At 40.0% G+C, this 22084-nt stretch overlaps 1 protein-coding gene across 1 annotated transcript in view; it reads left to right on the top strand.

The window, feature by feature from the left end:
- The window catches only part of cdh11 (cadherin 11, type 2, OB-cadherin (osteoblast)), an 87068-nt gene that overhangs the window by 51920 nt on the left and 13064 nt on the right, over window positions 1-22084 (top strand). The window contains exons 3-8 of the mRNA XM_059359291.1: window positions 5526-5927; window positions 7798-7937; window positions 8691-8985; window positions 11363-11482; window positions 12951-13118; window positions 18797-18984. Coding sequence (XP_059215274.1) covers window positions 5786-5927; window positions 7798-7937; window positions 8691-8985; window positions 11363-11482; window positions 12951-13118; window positions 18797-18984 — 1053 coding nt within the window. The 5' untranslated portion in view covers window positions 5526-5785. The remainder of the gene's footprint in view (window positions 1-5525; window positions 5928-7797; window positions 7938-8690; window positions 8986-11362; window positions 11483-12950; window positions 13119-18796; window positions 18985-22084) is intronic.

The following is a 22084-nucleotide window of genomic DNA, read 5'->3' as shown; positions in this document are numbered from 1 at the left end:
TTCAGCTGAAGACTGAATTGACCTTAAAACATCCTGATGCAATGATGATAAAACAGGCTAATCGCTCAGTGTTTGTCATGCAACAATTACAAGATACAATCATTCTAATCTCACCTGTAGAAACTTTATTACTTTTGCTGTTTTTTCAAAATACAAAGATTTGTTTCTGAGCTTGTTCATAGTTCAAAACGAAGCCTGCAGTCCTCTGCTGTGCTACCATCTTGGGTCATGTCAGAACAGACTCGCCACCATCCTGAATGACACCAATGTGGCAGGAACAAATGATGATACAGGGGCTGTGAGAACACGGAGGGGACAAATGTCGCCTTCAGGCTGCGCTGTGGGAACAAACAACACATTCTACATCAATGTCCTGTTCGTGTCGAGCGCTTAGCTAATTCAGACGTAATCCTTTAGTTTTGTGGCTCGGGGTGAGTTAATGTTAGCTGTGGTCAAATCAAAAGAGAAACAACAACATACCTAGTGTGCTTCACAATTTAAACTGGGTGAATCACAAGTCATGGCGGCCATGATGTGTTAAAAATGATCAGAAGTTATCACCTCCCCACTGTTTACAACAGTCAGCATCCATTATGTTAACACAGATAGTTGTGAAAATGTGCCTCTGAGACATATGCGACATAAAAATCTCCCTTAAAAATGATTAAATAATAAAAACTGCAGGACAAACCACTCGTCCGGTGTGAAAAAGAAAGAGCCTACACAAGGAAATTCCCAACAAATACACCCATTGCTTTCCTCCCTTCTCCTTTAATTCTCATATGTATGCATCATTCCTTTTGTACACATTGTGCAGACAAGGTACAGTTAAACCATTGTTTGCCTTCACAACTCTGACACAGGCGATATGTGGAGATTGGGCCAAGGTAGACGGGCACATTCATACATGCATGAATCACCTTTATTAACAATGACCCCCAGAGAGAGCAGGAGAAAGAAAAAGTTGGAACTGAGAGAGGAAAAAAAGTAGGGTCAAGTTTTATTCTGTATAGTTTCCAGGCATTTTCCAAAGTTATTTTAATGTTTCTGAGGTTTGGCTCACCAAGGAGAAAGAAATGAGAGAGAGGCACAGTCCAGAGACAGTGACGGAGAGAGTGTGAAGAGATAGGAAGTAGGAGGAATGACAGAAAGAGAAAACAGCTCTCATTGTTTTTAATGGCTGAAAGTCTCCCAAAGATAGACACAGAATAAGTAAAAGTTCAATCATTTTTATCGATCTCTGGCTTTCAAGTTTCATCTTGACCTTAGAATAGTGTTTTAAGATGATGTTGTGTTTTTGTTGTTAAGGTGAACAGCAGGTGTTCTGTTACCCTTCCCCCAAAGCCAAGGTACATACCGAACCATGACTTCTGTGTACCATTGGACCCTGTGCTGACCACAGTTTCAGAATTCAGCTGCAGAAATTAAAACCACACACTTTGATCAAACACATCTTGATTGTTCAAGTTACAGGGGAACAGCATGTTTTAAAATAGACAGAACAGAAAAGGAACTATGAAAGAAACCTTGAGAAATTGTTTCCAATCATTCACAGTTGGTGGAAAACTCCAATCTGCTAGCATGTACTTTGTTTCAGTGCTGGAGATAATCACTGTGATTGCAGCTGGGCGGCTATTACAGCTACTCTGACTGAAGAGGCACAGCATGAGGCAGAGCCAGAAAGGGAAGCATGACAAGAAAAGATGGGCATGTACCTACGCAAACAATGTTTCACTGGAGACCCAGATTATCTGTTAAACATGATTTGAATGACTGTTTGCGAAACCATTGTGTTCTTCATGAGTTTTGGTAGAAAGCGAAGGAATGCAAGAAGGATGGAGGTGATTATGGGACTGATTTCTATCCTTAACTATCAGTTTATATCAGAAAATGAACAAACCTGACCCTGAACTCACTATTTCACATTGAGTTTGTCTTTCTTGTCACCTAATCAATACAGGAAGTAATACTACTTACACACCAAAAAGACTCCTGATTAATTACAGATGCATGCTAACAGACAATCTCATCACACATTTAAAGACACACTCAATTGGGTTTTGGTCATTGTTATTAATGAATTAGAAGAAGAAGAAGAAGAAGAAGAAGAAGAAGAAGAAGAAGAAGAAGAAGATTATTACTTTATTAATCCCACAATGGGGAAATTCAACCTCTGCATTTAACCCATCCTTTTTTACACACAAGTGAACACACCATGCAAGGAGCAGTGGGCAGCACATTATTGCGCCCATTACTGCGAATTAAATGCACAAATGTGGTGTGATTGGTCAGTCAGTGAGAATATGTCAGCAGGGCTTCTTTTTTTTCTTCCAACCTTACTGCTCTGACCTTTGTGACACACAGTGTGGGCCCCGCTACCCTCTAATGTTAGCCAATGAATCACAGTAGTCGAGTCCAACACTTGACTCATGGATTCACAGCATCGCTAGGAGCCCAGGGGAATGGTACACACACACACACACTACACACACACACACACACACACACACGTACTTGTATGCTGTTCACTATTCTAATGTGGCTCTTGAGTCATGCATTCAGACAGAGGAAGTGGTCTGGCCAAAAGGCATGCTGGCCCTGGGGAGTCATTATCACGGTCTGTTTCTGGGTTGCATTCTCTCCTTCTCTCTCTCCCTGGATTCCCATTCCATATGTGGTGACAATGTTTTCTTTTTTTAATATATATATATATATATATGCATAAAAAAGAAACTTATTGTGGTTAGGATTTTAAAATTGTGTTGTTTATTCTCCATCTTTTTGCAGTTTGCTTGCTTTATTTTAATTTGACAGCAGGGTCATTTTATTTCCATCAAACAAGTCACATGTTATCATATTCATAGTCACAGGGAGCATTTGTGAGCTGTCACTCTGCACGCTTTTACCAATACATTTTATTATTGTTGTTTTTTAATTTGTCTAACTTGACAGTTTTTGAGGCAAATAACAGATGACCGGTATCAGGGTTTCAGGATATTAGTGAAAGCAATTTATTTTGAACTTGCTTCATTTTTTGTACTTGTTTAATAAGGCTGACACTTAATTTGACACATAAATGACAGTTTGAGAGCGTGTTAATAGATTCTGCATAGCAGGTGTCAGCTCATTGCACAACAAGTGCACACAGGGCTTTATAATTGTTTTGGTGTTGTTGTTATTGTTGTTAAGACTTATTTGAAGTTTTAGCTCATTTTCTGTTCAAATTCACAAGTGAGTTCACCTGCAAGTGACAACTTCCAAGAATAGATATTCTGGAGGTGTTGTGAGAAATTGTTCGTCAACTGTGAATTTCTCAAACCAAATTTGAAAATAAAGAAGAAGAAGCCAGTTAAACCAGCTCTTTACACAAGTTAATAGTATCTCCTCTTAAGTTTTAAGTTATTTTCTATGCCTGTATTGCTTTGAGTAAAATGGACAAATTAAGCATCCTCTAGTAGCTGTACATATTCCCGTCTTTCTTCTTGTCTCTTTTGCTTTGGTATTTGTGTCTGATCTCCCTGCAATCCTTCAAGGTAATTTCAGTTTAGTCCCACATATGTCACGTCAACCAACCACCTTGCTGTGGCAAAGACAAAACAGCTTTTAGGCTTATAAGTTAAGTGATAGACAAGCACAAACACACAGACAGACACACAAACAAATAAAACACAATTATGCACATCAATCACAAGACTCAAGGATAATTAGCCAGATGATGAGCCAGTATGGGATTAACTAACAACACATCCTGGTTGGCTGGTCATGTGGTCAACAGGAGCCAATGAGCCCTGAGTTATTGAATAATAATCACATATACAGACACACAACCTTTATGCATATGGCAAAGAAAGAACAGCACAGAAGAGGTTAAAGGCAGGAGAAAATCAGATGAATGAGGCCCATAAAGGAAGAGAAAGAATCCCAGAGAATCACACAGCTACAGCAAGAAAAAGCAATCTGCTGCTGTTGTAAAAGGATTTGTGCACACAATCACTTACTGTCAGTGTCTGCTTCTTCTTCATCTTTAATGATTTTGGAATACTGGTGCAATTATTGTGAAGTCTACTTTGGGTGCTTTTGGCATTGTTTGGATGCCTGGCTCTGCAGGGACAGACACTACGGGTCTATTTGTAATGTAACACTGAGGCTCTGTAGCTGTGGCCCAAATCACCTACCAACCATGTCAGGTGCCATAATGGATTTTCATTGGACATACAGCTGTGTGCACATCAATGTACTTTAACCACTGAGCTAGGAAATGAGATATTTGACATGTAGGTATAGGTCAATTAATTGACTTATTTGCCTTAATTAAGTGTATTGAGATACACTTGTTTCTAATTTTGTATCACTTTAACACAGTGATGTTTACTTTCTTTTCTTTGACCTTCAAGTTTTAAAATGAAACAAGTCAAACAGCTCATAGGTGTCACTCAAATAGTCACCAGTTTTTATTCTGCATAATATCAGACACAGTCTAGTATCGAGCCAAAACAGTGAAAAACAACAGCATTTGTTGTTTGTTACAAGAAAGAAAAAAAGGAATTAGTGTGACACTGTTGAGAAGGTTGTAGTTTCAGTCAGGAATACAAGTTCTGATTTTGAGGCTGGTTTGGTTTCTTTTTACCAAAACGACACACTCATTGTAATCAAGCATTGTTAGTCATCCAAACATCTGAACTTACCAGAACCATGGAGGTAGCAGATCTGACAACTCATATGGCTTGGTTTCAAGAGCAAACCACTTGTTGGTATTAACAGAAAAGCTGTCTAGAAAGCAGCGAGAGGCTCCATTACCTATAGTCATTTATTCAGTAGATTTTGGCATCATTTGATTAATTCCTTCATTGCTTCCATCATATTTATTCTACAACCTGTTCATGTGCTAAGACTTTTCATTAAAATTACACTAAAGGCATTTCATTTAAATTCATCTGGAGTTTCTTGTAATGAGCGAGCAGTTTCTTGCTTCACAAGTCAGGACTGTTGATGGACATGCTGGATTTTGTACGGATCTAATTTTTGGCCGTGTGCCTCTTTTGCTGCTTAACAGATCAATCTAAAAAGCATGTAAAGAGAGATATGTTATCTGCTTTAATGACTTTCATATATTCCAGTGTTTGCCTTGCATTATTATTGTGGCATTTGAAAATAGAGCAATACAACGACCTGGTGTTGCACACGGGTTGTACCTCCCAAACTGAATCTGTCTGCGTCTAATTGAATTAAAGCTAATGAGTTTACAGACAGCATTGTCTGGGTAATTAGTACAATGTCCTAATCAAGACAACAACTATTAAAGAAGTCAGATCTCCAACTGCAGTCAATTAACACAACCCTCTATAACAGACAGGAAAGAATGATCACTAAACTGTTTGTTGTTTTTGCTGTCACTGCTAAATTCATCACGTTAATAAAGATGAATCTGTTTGCAAGAGAAAAGTTTATGAAACTGAATGTAAATTTGCTTCACGGCTTTGTTTTTTAAGCAGCTTTTTCATAATTCCTCCTCTTCTCTCTTTTAGGCTCTGTGATCAGAGGAGAGAGGAAGTAAACCAATTGTGAAAGAAGAGAAAGAAAAACGACAAGAAGAACGGCAACGACGGGAAAGTCGGTGATGAGTATCCGCACCAACCGGCCCCTTCTCAGCCAATGAACTAGGAAGATCATCAACAACATTTCGTTAGCAAAAACAGGATATCACCTCAGTGGGAGCGGAGCTCCACTGAGAGGAACCCGAAAGTAGGGGGCGGAGAGAAGTGCACGGTAGCTCAGGTCGGGCGAGATGGCGATGAAGCGGCAAGGTCTTGGGTCGCTGAGAGCCTTCCTGGTGTTGGTGGGAGTTTCTGCGCTCTGTAGCGTCGCATTAGGAACCCGGAGAGGAAATGCTTCTTTGGATCAAAGGGGCCACAGACACCGACATCCAGGTACGACAAAAGCAACATTTCATTATCATTTGGCTTTGAGGTGTGTCTCGCACCAGGAATTGTTCCATCACGCTCACAGGCCTAAAATGTAACTGAGATGCATCCTGAAAATCAATGTATCTTTATCTCACTTGTCAAAACACAGATGGTCATGCATATCACTTCGTGATTTTTGTGCATTTTAAACTGACAAGATCCCTCCCTGGTAACCATGAGTTTCTTCTGTGCCCCAGCAATCCATTTATACAATGACTTTAGAGCAGGGGAGGGCAATTAATTTTCCCAAGGGGCCACATGACCAACATCACGAAGGTTGCAGGGGCCGGACCAAAACTCTGAACTAAATTCTGCTTAATATTAATTTAATCACTTTATAAAATACAGTAAATTATCTGGTTTTGAGCTGCTACTGAGAAGAATACGTTATGATAAGACTTTTAATGTGGAGTAAATCAAATATAGCAGTAAAAAGTAGTAAATACTCCAATCACTATATCACTTTTCCATTTATAACTGTAAATGACCTTTAGCAAGGTTCCTATTGTTATATTTGTATTATAGAGCTTGTTTTTACATGTTTGTACATTTTCTAGGTGTTTTACAATGTCGTGATGCTTTTATTTTGAAAAGGCGCCATCCAGTGTGAAACTGGTGCTTTTATTTTGAAAGGTAGTGACAGGAAATAACAGGTGAAACGGTAAAATGATAAACGAACAGTAAATAATAAGGAGTGTGTCGTAATTCATATAAAGTTGATATAAAGTATGAAGAAGGCTTCTATAGTGGCTGGCTGACAGGACACAAGGTTTGTTAAAGTTTATTTTCTTCTGTCACATATATTATTGGCTATATTTGTTGTATTAACTATAGTAAAAGAGCTTGTTAGCTCCAGTGCTAATGCTAATGTTTGTTAGCTCTTACGGTGGATTCACAAGGTGACCAAGGAATGTCTTATTGTTATGTTCATGGAGTCTATGAGCTACGATTTTAAATAAATCTTGTGAACTATCAGTAAAGAGTCGAGTCTTTGCAGGTGGGTACGTAAACCACCTTCAAAATAAAAGCACTGCGGTTGTATTGATTTCTAATTTCTGGGTAATCTCATGCGGGCCGGACGAGGACAGCCAACGGGCCGGATGTGGCCCGCGGGCCGCCCAATGCCTAGGTCTGCTTCAGAGAGATGACTCCATCTAAGCTGTGAAGCAAATATTTACCTGAGTGAATTTAGATGTTTCTTCCCCTTTACATTTATAAAGTGAAAAAGCACTGCATTCACATTTTCCTGTCAACAATGTGATGTACTCCAAACATCTCCCAAAACAGTTTGGATAATCACATCTTCAGCGCATCTTGAGTGTATTAACACTCAGATTTTATGCATGTGTGTCCTATTTATAATTAAAATCTCTTTTGTTTCACCCTTACTTACATAGCAATGACTTGCTTGAGTTTCAGATGTTTACACATTACAGCTGCTTAGTACAACCACAGCCTTATCCCGAGCAGCTGCAACAAACAGAGGTTAAGTGCCTCGCTAAGAGCCACCTAAAAAACTACTCGTTGAATCGTGTGTCGTCCTCACCAACCGCCCACATTTCCTCTGTTGGGATTTGAACTGGTGACCCATAATTTAAAAGTGGGCCTCCCCGAGGTCACTGCTTCCCACCCACTTTTAAATTCAGAGTATTGAAAATATTCTCAGAAAACAAACTGCAGCTGTGGTGATAATTTATTCAATTCAACCCTGTGCTCTAAATTAGACAAGTTCTACTAAACTTTTGAAAACACACAATAACTATGTGGTTGACTGAATCTTGCTGTCAGAGAATATAGCTGTGGTTTAAATATGCGTTTGTGTTTGTGCTTGTAGGTCACTTGTCGCTGCATAGACACAGGCAGAGGGCAGGGAAGGAGGGACAGGTACTCCACAGGTCCAAGCGAGGATGGGTCTGGAATCAGTTCTTCGTTATTGAGGAGTACACTGGGCCTGACCCGGTTCTGGTGGGCAGGGTGAGTAAAATAAAGCATGATTTAATAAAGCTTTCTTGAATCAACTTCTCATCTCTTGAGTCAAACAGAATTAATACTTAAATAACAGTTTAATTAACAGCCACGCTGCGTTACATTTACAATCATGGTGGGTGCATGCATGTTGACAAGTAACTCCAATAGAATTTAAATGTGTTTTTCCCATTTGTCATGGGAGCGAGAAAGATAGAAAAAAGAGAGGTCATGTTCACATTCAAGGTGAAGATGATTGGTGGTACTCCTCCACAACAACAACATCACTCAAACCGAGGAGCGGCTTTCATAACAAACAACAAATTATGTTTACAATGCATCATATTTCATACTCTCTGGGTTATAAAGGAAAAAAACAAGCTTTAATTGAATGTTGAACATTCTTCAATTTTTTTAGGATGACACCGTTTTAAATCTCTTACTTATTAGTGTTTGCCTGTCTCCTGCAGCACATCTATCTCAGTCTTTCTGCTCCTTTTATTTGCAGACATGAGAAATAGACGCCTTATGTCACATCTGCCGAGCAGCCAGGATAGAATATGTATACCAGTTGTGACTGTAGACCAGACAACTTGTCTCACTCTGTAATCACCAGTCTGACTCTCTTTCTCTTCAAGTTTCACACCATCTGAAATCCAGATGTTGTTAGCATCAAACATGTCCTGCCTTTGCATATGTCTCTGTCTTTGTTTTCCTTTAGGTTTGTCTCACTCTCTTCTTTTCCTTCTTCGCCTCCTGCAGCTCCACTCAGATGTAGACTCAGGCATTGGCAACATCAAGTATATCCTGTCCGGCGAAGGTGCAGGGACGATCTTCGTTATCGATGACAAAACGGGCAACATCCACGCTACAAAAACCCTGGACCGCGAGGAGCAGGCCCAGTACACTTTAACAGCCCAGGCAGTGGACAGAGACACAAATAAGCCTCTGGAGCCTCCATCGGAGTTTATAGTCAAAGTTCAGGACATCAATGATAATCCTCCTGAGTTTCTACATGGGCCGTACTACGCCAGGGTGGCTGAGATGTCCAATGTTGGTGAGTAGGGGTAGGGGAACAGGAGGGGAGGCTAAGATGGGAAAATGGAAAAGTTAAGGCGTAGATGATGTACTAAGACATCATCTTGGAAGGTATTCGGTACCTAAGCATGTTAGCCTGCAGAGTGTTATTCATCCAAAATGCTACAATAAAGACAGAAGTTTAGTTTACGTCTTAGTCCTAATTTTAAACATCCAAAATGAGGATTCAGCAGCAGTTAAGAAATAACAAAAACGGTTATTAAATTATCTTTTCTTTTCATAACTAAAGCCTACCATGTCTTAAAGCTAGAATCCACTTTATTGAGTGAAGGTATATCTGTGAAACTGTGCAGCAGAATTGTCTTCTTTCCAAAAATCAAACATAATTTGATAACAACAGCAATTCAGAAGAGAAAATCAATAGTACAGAAAAGCTATCCATTGCATATTGAGTGACACTTCTTAATGAAGTCAGTGATGGAGTTCATCGTCAGTGTTGTTTGTCTGCTAAACAGCCTTTTTCATACATTATTAATTATCGCTGAAATCTGACTACAGGAAGCTGATAACAGACAGGACCATTAGCTGACACATCCAGCTCCTAAAAAGTTCCTCTTTTTTTCCTTTTTCTCACATGTATAAAGAAAGACACAACCAGAAGCAGAAGCAAGGAAATATTTAGCACTAGGCTGGCATGGGCCGGAGTCTCCTTAGAGTCTCCTTACTTAAAGCTTCTGATCTTGATAGATTTTTTTCCAAATATTATGTGGTCTTGGAGAGTCTTCAACCCCTCAAGGCTGACCTGAAATGAACCACATTGGCAGTGGTGCGGCCTGAAATTCTAAAAGCCAGAGAAATCCCTTCTCTGAATGGCCTGGACTTTCAAAGACAGAACCTCTGAAAGGAGTTCTGAATGAGATTCGTTGAGGCTTTTTTTCACCCATCCGTTACTGAAGCTGAAACCTGAATACATGAGTCTGGTAGGGAGGGGCTGCCAGTTGCCTTCATCCTCCACCACAGAAGAGGAACAGAGAGAAAGCTGTAATTTGACAAACTAGATCCATGTTCCCTTATGGATGATAGAATTAGAACAGATAGAGCAGGCAGTCTCTTTCAAATGAACATTCTTAGTAATCCAACCTGTACACTTAAGGTTGCTGCCACATTGAGACCAGGGCTGAATGAAACTTGATTACAGTTATATTCCCAATGGATTTTGGATGGAGTAGGATAGTGTTGCTCATGTAACTGAAACTGGAAACATCCAAAAGGCAACCTGAAAAGAAGATTGTTAAATACTGGGATCAGCAAAAACACTGTTATTGATATGAAGCACCCAAAGGACCCAGCCAATATCACCCAGCTGCAAAAAGTCAGCACCAGCAGTTTTAGATCTGTAGTTCCAGTCCAACTTAACCACTTAAGTGCAAGAAATGTTCCAGCTCCAGTTAAATTAACCTGAAATCGTTGATTTATAATCATCTAAGATGAGCAAAGGAATAGCTTTTATAGTTTTTATATTTGCACCACCTACTGTCAATGACCCAGCTGTAATTTTTCACTGTTTCACATTATTTTATCCAAAGTATGTAGAAGAATAAGACAAAACATTTTTTATGATTTTATAGTCGCGTGCCTAATAAAGAGCATTGGGCACTGTCATACATTCAAGGTGAAATCCGTGGGCAGTGCAGGATGTGATGTCCAGTGGGGTCAATCCAGACAGTTCTCTGTATTGTTTGAAGCTCTAGCTGCCTTCAGAAGGGGACATGTGTACATCTGCAGGTCTAAACTGCTGCTACTGCTTTTCTTTCATGCTTTGAGTGAGTTAGTTTCATGAGTTTGTCACATCTAAAAAAGTGAATTTCAACAACTATGCAAAGTTAACAGAATGTATTTCACACTTCTGCAAATTTAATTTATTTTGCCCATTTGCTCAGCTTAGCTGTGTCAAGTTCAGTTAACAGAGATTTACAGGAAGTAAATTGCTGTAGCCTTGTTTTTGATCTTGACAACCATGCATTTTTCAGATTATCCAATGGGTTGTGAAAGGGTTTCATACATCCAGGGGTTGTAGAATTCTGTCACCGCGTGGACAAAATATAATGTTTTATTTAAAACATGAAAATCACCAAAATTGGAGAGCGGATGTATCCAGCCGACAATGATGAAATGTAGAGAAATAGTATTGGAGACCAGCCTCACAGGAGCAGTTCAGCTGCAGTGTCTGAGAGGAGGAGAGTGTTTTTCATTTCCTTTCCTCATCTAGCCGGTGCAGGCAGGTGAATCGACACGCACATGGTGACATGCTTGTTTGTCAAACTATTCATGAACTGAATCACTGAAGTAGAGTCATCTCCTGACTTGTCTGCCATGTTTGTGTGTCTGTCCTGTAGGTACGTCAGTGATGCAGGTGACAGCTACAGACGCTGATGACCCCACCTACGGCAACAGTGCCAGGCTGGTGTACAGCATACTGCAAGGACAACCGTACTTCTCTGTGGAGCCTCAGACAGGTGAGGCTGAAAACAAAATCCTGCTCCGGGTCAACTGACATTTACACAACAACTACATACACAGAAACTGAACAGCATCCTCTATATATATATCCTCTGTATATAAGTATATACTCATTTAGCAAGATATATAGTATGCTATATAATCCATAGTGCAAATTATAACTATATATCTCATAACTGCATATAATAACTACTAATAATTAGAATTAAATCTTAAACACTTTTATTGTATTATTATTTATGCAGCTGGCTAAGTGTTTCTTCACTTTCTTAAACTTGTTTCTTGGGCTTCCCTTTTCAAGTATGTCAACAAGGCACAATGCACAAAATTATTAGAATTAACATACTCTACACATTAATATTAATATATGATGACATTCACTTTCACCCCCCCCCCCAAATAAATTCAGCTATGAATCATTTTTAAGATCGAGAACCTGCTTTTTCAAAAGGAGTAAAAGATGCAATAAACTTAGAAATTGCTCTCTTTCCTCATTATTCTGAAATACATTAAAGTATGTAGGGAAAAAAATCAATACTATGATTCCAGCATGCTTGTTGTTCCCCTAACTGCTTTATCTATCAGGCACCTTGTGAAAACTGTTTGTCGTTAAAACTGACAAACTGAAAACCTGCTTCTTTGTGCGACATTTTGACCGTCTACCACTCAATATAAAAAGCGAAGAAGCCACTGCTGCAGGGATCATGTAACAGCACGTCCTTTCCACTGAAATTGGTGAGGAAAAGAAGGCACTGCTGTAAAAAGAGGTCCCCAGAGGACATTCAGCCTGGTCTCTCCACAGCCCAGGCCTAATATTTGGGTTTGCATTAAAAGAAGATATTGGATGTAAGGAGAGAGGTTAGGGCAGACATGGAGCCGTGTTGGGCCAGAGAGGGTGAAGAAGAACAGAGAGAGAGGGGTTAGAGAAGAGAAGGGGAGAGAAATTGGTTTAGAGAGAGTGAGTTCATGGAAAGAGAGTGGTTAGGACAGGGGGAGTGAGAGAGATTTGGGCAAAGTAAATCTGGCTAATCAAACCAGTGTTGGGTATTTGACTGGCTCAAATCCATAGCTCACATTTCTAATTGGTTTGGAGATTATCAGCTTTGCATGCTGTCACACACACATACACACACACGCACATATGCACACACACACTTGGCAAAATATGACAGTAGAAGGCCTCAACTCCCAGACACTGCAGCCCGACATGTGGAGAAAGAGAGATAGATGGAAAGAGAGCAGCCGGTGATGAATTTAACAGAAAGAAAAGATTACTGGGGCTTGAATTAGAGAAATGTAAGACTTTGACCATGTTTAGTGAGTTCTTATTTCTATGAATAATAAGTGATGGGCTATTTTTCAGCAAAATGAAATATGTGAAATAAATGACAGTGAAAAATGTTTAACATCTTTGATATTAAAACATTAGTCATACAAATTGTAATGCAATTTCTGTCCATTCAGGTATCATTCGTACTGCCTTGCCAAACATGGACCGTGAAGCACGCCAGGAGTATGACGTCGTCATCCAGGCCAAAGACATGGGAGGTCACATGGGCGGGCTGTCAGGGACTACAGAGGTTAAAATCACTCTCACAGACGTCAACGACAACCCTCCAAAGTTCCCACAAAGTGAGTAAAAACATCCACTATATCTTTATAATATTCACTGTACATCAGCTACTGGTGTGATACAATTCATCCTCTGGGGGCATCAGCCCATATATATATATATCTGTGGCATAACAGTTATGCCATTGTTTTGATACTTTTTTATATCAATTAAGTCATTTTTAAAGGCTAAAACTCACAGGGGGGTTGATTTAGCAAAAAGAGTAACCAAGATGGTTTTGTGAGTTTAATCCTGTTTCTTTCGGCTTTGAATGAAGAGTGTTTTATGAGACGGTAAAATTACTGTTTTTGTCAATGGAGTTTGATGTATTCTGCAAAAGCAATATAGCTGTTGTTTCTGGTTAAACAAAAAAATACTCTTTAACAAAAAAGTCTCTGTAGGGATACTTTACCTCATGTTGTCAGACACTTATAATAACAATCTGAGCCTGTAAGGGGCAAAAACAAGCACTTTTAGTGGGCGCAGTGCTATTCATGCAGACACAGCCACATTACAGTCTGCCAGTACTTCTCTCCTTTTCTTCACCGCTCAGCTCTGCATGTGGGATATATCAGTCCACATACACACGTGTGTACATAATTCTGTGTTTACTGTTTATGTGTGTATGTGTGAGCGTATAAACTAGAAAACATGTCGCTAGCTAGCAATATAGAAGCTAGGGGAGTCACTGTAGGAGGCACAAAAGATGACTTAAAAAATCAATTATTAAAGGTTCTTTACTGGCCCCCTGCAAGTCCTCAGGCACTTGTGTGTTTGTGTGTTGTCATGTGCATGTACGTGTTTGTGTTTGTGTGTGTGTGTGTGTGTGTGTGTGTGTGTGTGTGTGTGTGTGTGTGTGTTTGTGTTTAAACCTCTCCTGAGGACATCTGTTGAATTACTGATTTGCTGAGCAATAAAAAGTAGTGAAATATTTAGCCTGGATCTGTCAAGAGCTGTAGATTTGATGTTTAAAGAGGAAAAAAGACAGAGAGACATATCACATTTAACTACTTATTTTTGGTGATAGATATTTTCTGATTTCTACAAGAAACCTTTTTTTTTTGCTGTTTTCCATTAATTTGTTGGTGGTTGTTGTTATAATGCCAGTATTTCAAAGTGCAGTAAATGGTTTAAACATGCTGCAGCTGGTTATTATGCCCCGACAGCTAATGTTCAACCAAAAATTCAATCTTTCTGATTCATCCGAGAAACCTAATTCTAAAGTCTACTTGTTTGTCCAACTCCTCCTTCACCCTGTCTTAGAGTTTCTTACTGCCTCTCTGTTGTTGTTGTTGTTGTTGTGGGTTGTTGTTTTTTTTCCTTTTCTGTTCCTCCACTTTCTCCCCTCCTTCCCCTGCCGTGGCTCTGAGCAGAGCGACTCCTGGCAGAGATTCAGCAGAGTAGCTGCAGGAATGGATGGAGAGAAGACGGGAGGAGAAAAGAAGAGACGGGGGCTCAGGATTTAGCCTGTGGAGAAGCTGAATAGGCGAGGAAAGTGAGAGACACGAGCAGAAGCAGCGAGGGAGAGAATGTAAAAGACATTGAGATGCAGAGAGAGAGAACGAGACTGTCAAAACAATCAATCCCGTGCTTGTGTATTCCACCAAGCTGACTGCCTACCAGTGTCTTGCAATGCGAAGCTAAAATCAGATTCTGTAGGTCATGACCAACGGACAGCATTTTGATGGGGAGGTTTATGAGAAAAAGAGTTCAAATGTAGGAAAAAAGTTGAGTTGCATGTGGTGTATATTTGGAAATTTCAGTTTGAGATAGCAGAATTTTTAACAGGGCTCTTACATAATGATGGAAAGTTCAAACATGCACTCGTTGAATAAATCTAATGCAGCTCGGTCATGAATTCTACCTTTTTGGTGTCGTGCTGGACTGAATTATATTGAAATGTGTTTCTAATACTCCATTTTTGTAAGTGGAGTGGTTAGAAACACCTCTCAATATAATTCAGTCCAGATGAACACCACTTGACAGTTAATACTGACAGTTTTGATCAAAACAGGACATTGTTATACTTGTAAATGTGGAATTTATGCAGAGCTGTAGCTAATGATTGCATTAGAAGTGACAAGTGTACCTAATAAAGTGGCCACTGAGTGTATGTCAAACATAATTGCAGCCTCAAACTCTGAGAAGGGCTGGTTCATAACAACAGGGAGTTTACATTTTACAGTTAAGGCAGCACTTTAAGAAGAATTATAACGGAACACTTATAAGACGATGCTGTGAGGAGTCAGTAAGGATAGGTTCTCATACCATAGGACATCCTTCTGTTCCCATATCCAAAGTGGATGTAAAAAAAATATGAAGATAACATAATGCAGGTTTTATAACCAAACATTATGAGTAGTAGGTGTTTACATAGTACCTCGTTGCATTACTTTTACAGTTCAGCTGTGCAGCATTGGCAGTTTACATCTGTGATACAAGACAACACATCAAATGGCAATATGTTGTGGTAGTGGGTACCCTTGTTGAAAAAAAAGTGGAAGCAGTACAAACACCTGCAAGAAAAGCCTCCCAGATGGTGTGAATGAGGACAGTGATTACTTATTTAGTAGTTGGGCAGAGTGAGAGAGAGAGTGGAGAGAGAGAAAAAGGGAAATCAGATAAGCAAGTCAAGAAAGAAAAACATAGGCAAAGCAAGTGGCAGAGAAAGGACAGAAATAAAACAGATACAAAGAGAGAAAACACAACGAAAGAGATAAAAACAGACAGAAAAAGATATATGGCGCAGCTTGACTCCCTCTCATGTGTTCCAGCAGCTTTTCAGTTTCTATTCAAGCTGTTATATTTTTTCTTTCACTCCAAGGCTTGATCTCTCTGTCTCTCTCAGACTTTCTGTCCTTGTAATTCTCTCCCTTTCACCTCATTATTAAGCATCTTTCGTGCGCCACTCTAAAAACCCATCACAGCACAGACAGAAGGAGGAGCAGGAAAACGAAGGCAAATAACAAGCGATTGTTCTTAAACTCTCTCTGACTTCAGTCTTTATTAGACTGACATGACAGCGATGGCTTTGTTAAATATAGTTAATATATGTCAGCCGCGCTCCTTCACAGCCAGCTCGCTCTCATTCTTGTTTAAACAAGAGCAATGCAGTGCAAAGCAGATAATAAAAGAAATCCGGAGCTGTGAAGGATAATCTTTTGGTTGATATCTGTAGAATTGTATTTGCACATATCATTTACCTCCAGTGTCTTTCAGGATTGCTTTTACAGAACCGTCCATTCTCATCACCGAAAAACAAACATGAGTCCGTCGATAAAAAAATCCCTAACACGACTTGAGAATGTGATTCACCATTCGAGAGGTATTTCTGTGTCACTGCAGGGATGTTAAATCCATCTTTAAACCTGGGGGAGAAACTTTTTACAAAGTTTGGACAGGAATATGAACACTAGTATGCCCAAAATAGACACAGAGACACAAAGAAACACAATGATTCATTTAAAAAAAGCAATCATTTCATTTTACTTGGAAAGAAACAACGCAGCTTCATGCCTTGCTCAAGTAGGGGTAATTTCTTTTGCTGTATTCATTTATTTTTAGTTAAAGAGACTTTCACACATCGAAATCATAAAAACATAATCTCTTAAGTTAAAGCATGTAGCAACTATGAAGCTAAATAATGATCTATATCACCAAAATAGAGTGAGAAGCATAAATCGTTTTTTTTTTTTTAAAAAAGCTCCTCTCGCTCTCCGAGATTTTAATGTGATCAAAATAACAACAAAAACTCTGAGTTGATTAGAAGTCCACACCCACCACAGTAAGATTACAACACACCACAGAGACACATTGGTGTTATGCATGGATAAACAACTCTCCAGCAGCAGTCACTTTAATAAATAAATAAATACATAAATAGCTGTCTGTTTTTTTCTGAAAAACAATGCTGCCCCTTATGGAATGTCGGCAATATGTTTCCTAAACTCTTCTAATGGATGTGTGTCTTCCTAAAGCTTTGTTAACCAGCCTGCCTGCCAAGTTTAAATTACTATCGTAAAATGCATCAACAATATTGTCAGTCTGATAACACATAAAAGTCGCCAGTATGAGGAGTAATAAATTACAAGTAATATAAGGCATTATTGTTGGTAATCACATTAAAATTACTGATCTAGGAGATTGTGGTCATTACATGAGTTACATTTATGAGGCTCTTTATTGGTGTTTATATCTAAACTTTGCTGGTTTTATGAGCTTCTCCTTCCAACATTGGACATCTGTGTGAATACAAATAGGGCAATCATTTATGTGGGGGGTGATGAAAGCATCTAATGACTTTCCCAAACTCTTAGACTCACTTTCTCACTGAGTATCTGGTGGAAAAGAAGTTTATTTTCCCAAAGAAAGTAAGAGCGGGTGATTTACAGGGTGTATCGCTTATTCTTTGAAACTCACGTTTGCTGCCACTGTGGTCCTTGATTGTAAATATACATTTCCTGTGTGAGCTGTTCTTTATTTTAGCCCGCAGCCAGGTATGCCAGGCTGCCTGTGTGTCCTGTCATACAATGTTTAAGTCAGCTGCCAGGAGCCATTGAAGTTAAGCTACTTAGGAAACACAAGAATGGAATGACAGGAGAAGAGAGGGAGGAAAAGGGCAAAGGGAGGGCAGGGATGAGATGCGCTTTTAGCCAAAAGAGGCAGGCAGAGAGAGAGAGAGCCAGAGGAGGAGGAGGAGGAGGAGGAGGAGGAGGAGGAGGGATGAGAGAAGCAGGGCGGACAGGGGGGAGGAGAGGTGAGGATGAATGAAGAGATTTGAAAGGATGACGTGAAAAGAGGAAAAGCAAGTGAAGGATGGGACAGAGAGGGAACGACCAAAAAGAGAGCCAAACAGTTCGGAGAGGAAAGATGGAAAGGAGGGATTTGGTGAGGATTGAAGGAGATGTGGTGCAGATGGAGGGTGTGCAGCAGAGATTTGGGCTGGATGGATCAAGTCCTGTGAATCGCTCTCCCTCTCCCACTCGCATTTGCTTGGAAGCCACATGACCAACTGAATTTCATGATTCACAGGATTGTGACACCTGGACGAGCAGGATAAATATGCTAATGGTGTACAGGCTATAAAGTGATGAGTCCACTCTGTGCTCGATGCCTGAATCATAGAGTAGGAGGAGGAAGCGAGGAATGAGGGACTGGGGAGCTCCAGAGAAGATGGAGAGGGAGAAAAGAAGGAGGAAATGATGAATTTGGCGGGGAAAGTAGAAGTAGGATGATAGACAGAGGTAAAGGAAGGATTTTATGATAAAATGAGACAGAAGAAAGATTAGGGGAAGTGGGGAGAAAACCATTTGGGGAAAAGTACATGAGAGACGAGAGCGAGGGATAAGGATAAAAGAGGAGAGAGAGCAGACATATGGTCCTGCTGCTCTCATTCTGCAAGCCAGGTGTCTACTCCCTCAGACACACGCTCACCTGACACTATAGGGGGTATTAATATCCTTTGGGCCATATGAAGTTCCTTCGGGCCATATGAGACAGATGGCATAGTTCATGTTAATGCCTCTCTGCCCTCTAAAACTGACCCTGCTTCAGATAGTAAACACAGTGGCAGCCAGCCAAGTATTTTCTAAAGACTCTGAAGAGTGTTGAATACAAAAGCAAGCTGCGATCCACAAGCGGCAACTAATGTCACCAACCAACCAACCGAGTAAATTCTCTGCCTTTATTTTTCTCGCAGGTGTGTATTCCATGTCTATATCAGAGGATAAAGTGCCAGGAGAAGAGGTGGGTCGTCTCAAGGCCAAAGACCCCGACCTGGGAGACAACGGGATGGTGAAATACCGCATATTAGACGGAGATGGAGTCGGCATGTTTGAACTGAGCACCGACTCTGAGACCAGAGAGGCTGTCATTAAACTGAAGAAGGTAAGAAATTAAGTAAACATACGTAAAAACTGAAAACTGCTTTAAGTGGTTTGTGTTTTAAGTGTACATGACAAATTTGGAACAAAGTGCTGCTTATATACACATGCCAAAGTCAGAGAGCATTTTTTTCATTCATTTGGAGTTGTGTTTGTTGCCATCTGATGAATTTAAGTTGAACATTCATGCTTTTAGCTCAGTTTTGGTCTCTACCAACTCCTAATCCCTCCTCCTAAACCTTCAATCCTCTACTATATTCACCAGCGACTCACTAAATCTGTCAGTCTGTTGTTTGGTGCTGAGTGGTTTATGTTAGTTTAGAACATTTTATTTGGACATTATTGTCCCAGAAATAAGTGCAATACATGATATAATTGCTACATCAGAAAAGACAGAAAAGTGTTTTCTCTTCATTCAGTCCATGTCTTATAATGATGCAGAAAGCCCCACTGTTTATTCTGGCATCATTTTAGATAAAATGTTGGTGATATTCTCATGTGAACAAATGCAACAGGCAATACTGTGCAATATACAGACATGTTTGATACTTTTGTATTGTAATTACTATGACAGGTCTAGGTAGCACTTAAAGTTAAGGCAGAAAAGGGGGAGAAGGGAGGAGTTTTTGGAGCACAGGACACACATAAACAAAGCAAGTTAAAGTTGTTAGAATGCATGAGTTAGTGGGGATACGGTAAAACATTTTACCACATTAAAAAAAATCTAAACGTTAAAAAGTTGGCAGCAAAGTTAGAATCCAACCATAATTTTTCTGCTGACAATAAAAACAAGAGCAGTGGAAAGGGAAAAGGTAGCAATTTATTCAATTACCACATGGCGAGGCTGGTGGAACTAATCCCAGTACAGCTAGGACTGCTGTGACTGTACACCAAATTTAATATCAGTGCAAATATAGAGACATTATAGAATAAAAACATACAGTATGTACACAACTGTATACAGAACATTTGATAAGTTGCAATTTATGATAAAGAACAGAAGTTAAAGCACTATTAGCTGATAATGGCTTACTCATACTTTCTCAATTTACCGGCACTTTTACCATACACAAAGCAATTTCATCTGAGCTTCAACCAGCACTTTTGAGTCTGTATTTCTGTGTAACTGTAATGTAAGAAAGAAAGGAATATATGTAGCAGGAAGGCAGGTAGGTTGTAACAAAGGAGTGGTTTAGCTGTGTTCCCTTTCCTTCTTGAATGGCCCTCATGCTTTCTTATTGCGTTTGATATGAACACTGACTTCCATGTGCGTGTGCGTGTGCGTGTGTGTGTGTGTGTGTGTGTGTGTGTGTGTGTGTGTGTGTGTGTGTGTGTGTGTGTGAGAGAGTGTGAGAGAGTGTGTGAGAGTGTGAGAGTGTGAGAGTGTGAGAGTGTGAGAGTGTGTGAGTGTGTGAGTGTGTGAGTGTGTGTGTGTGTGTGTGTGTGTGTGTGAGTGTGTGAGTGTGTGAGTGAGTGAGTGAGTGAGAGAGAGAGCATTAACTTTCATGCTTCCCTAGGCCAGAGAGCTCATCTTCTGCACTGTGACTGTAACCCAGACACACACACACACACACACACACACACTATAACTGTAGCTTTCAGTGATCCAGCTCAACACACACAATTACTTTTTCTCACTCTGTCTCTCTGTCTCTCTAATGCACACACACACACAGTCTCTTATTCTCTCAAATACACACAGTGCTCTGTCAAATAGACAGAACTCTATCTTACACACACACACACACACACACACACACACACACATTGCTGTATGTGTAGCTGCAGGTAAGGATTATGAGCTGAATCTTCCAGTGAGCTGTGGTAGCCTGCTTTTTCCTCTGGGGCGTCCGACCTCTCAGTCTCTCAGTTAAAAAATAATAGCATTTATTGTCGGGCTATCAATGTGTGGGGGAAAATAAGAAGGAAACCAACACCAAAGTCGGTCTCCAAAAAAGGCTCTTTCTTTTCCCTTCTCTTTTGGATTGTTATCCTAGAAATTAAAAGAAGACCATTTTAGGGTTGCCAGACATTCAAGCCACAGAAACGCAGCATGTCCTTATTTGGTGACAGGCTTGGCATTCAAATATGTAATTTAAGTATGTACTTAAAAGTGTGATGGCATTCGTGGCGAGCTGCATTTCCTGTCCAGACAGCGATGACGTTGCTCAAAAAGCAGCCAGCCTTAACCCACAGCTCGTTTTTACTGATGCTGTGGGAAAATCTCTGTTTGAATCAATCGATACAAGTCTGTTTCATGCTTTTTCTCACAACCGGCTGCATGAGCGATTCCTTTGGAGCTCAGTGCTAAAGCATGGCATTAAGACAGCCAGGGTTAGGGGCTCTCATCCCACTGGTGTCACTGGGACTGAGCAGGGAAATGAGTAGATAGTAATGAGTAATGCTCCCTCTCCGGTCTCAGCAACTACAAGGCGTGTGTCCTGGAGCAAGGCAGTTAACCCATAGATCAGTAGAACAGAAGAAGACTATGTGATTGTAGTGGGCAGCGCTCAGGTGGGAATTTGTAAGTTTGACTAGATTTGAGTAAGAAATAAAATACAGATTGCCTCGACCAGACAAAATGTAGAGAAAGACACATGGGAGCTGTTAAAATGTGTAGTTTTCAAAGGAGGATCCGGCAAGGAAGATGTGAGAAGAAATCTGACTGCATACTGATGAGCAAAGCAGGACAGTCCAATCAATGTAATGAGAGCAACTGATTACACTGAAGTGGAGCACTGTGTTTGTGCACGTGTGTGTGTGTGACTGTAAAGCAGCCAAAGGCAGAAAACATTGAGTATTAAATGTGTGTATAAACATTTTACGCCAAGCTCAATATTACTAAAACTAGGCAGGACCATCAACCTCCTCAGTCTGCCACTACACACACACACACACACACACACACACACACACACACACACACACGTGGCATAGCACACATGTACACACAGATATTCAGCTCCACTGTAGTCTTTCTGGAAAGCTGTGACAGGAAGATAACAGTTGAACTCTAAAATCTGAAAAAAAAAAATAATGAAACGAACTTATCCTTTATCATTAATTAAATTAAATTGCTTGGAGTCATGTCAAGCTAAAATTTC

Source organism: Centropristis striata, chromosome 20 (genome assembly GCF_030273125.1).
Source record: "Centropristis striata isolate RG_2023a ecotype Rhode Island chromosome 20, C.striata_1.0, whole genome shotgun sequence".
In the NCBI taxonomy this organism is placed as follows: domain Eukaryota; kingdom Metazoa; phylum Chordata; class Actinopteri; order Perciformes; family Serranidae; genus Centropristis; species Centropristis striata.
This window is presented reverse-complemented; position numbering and strand designations above follow the sequence as displayed.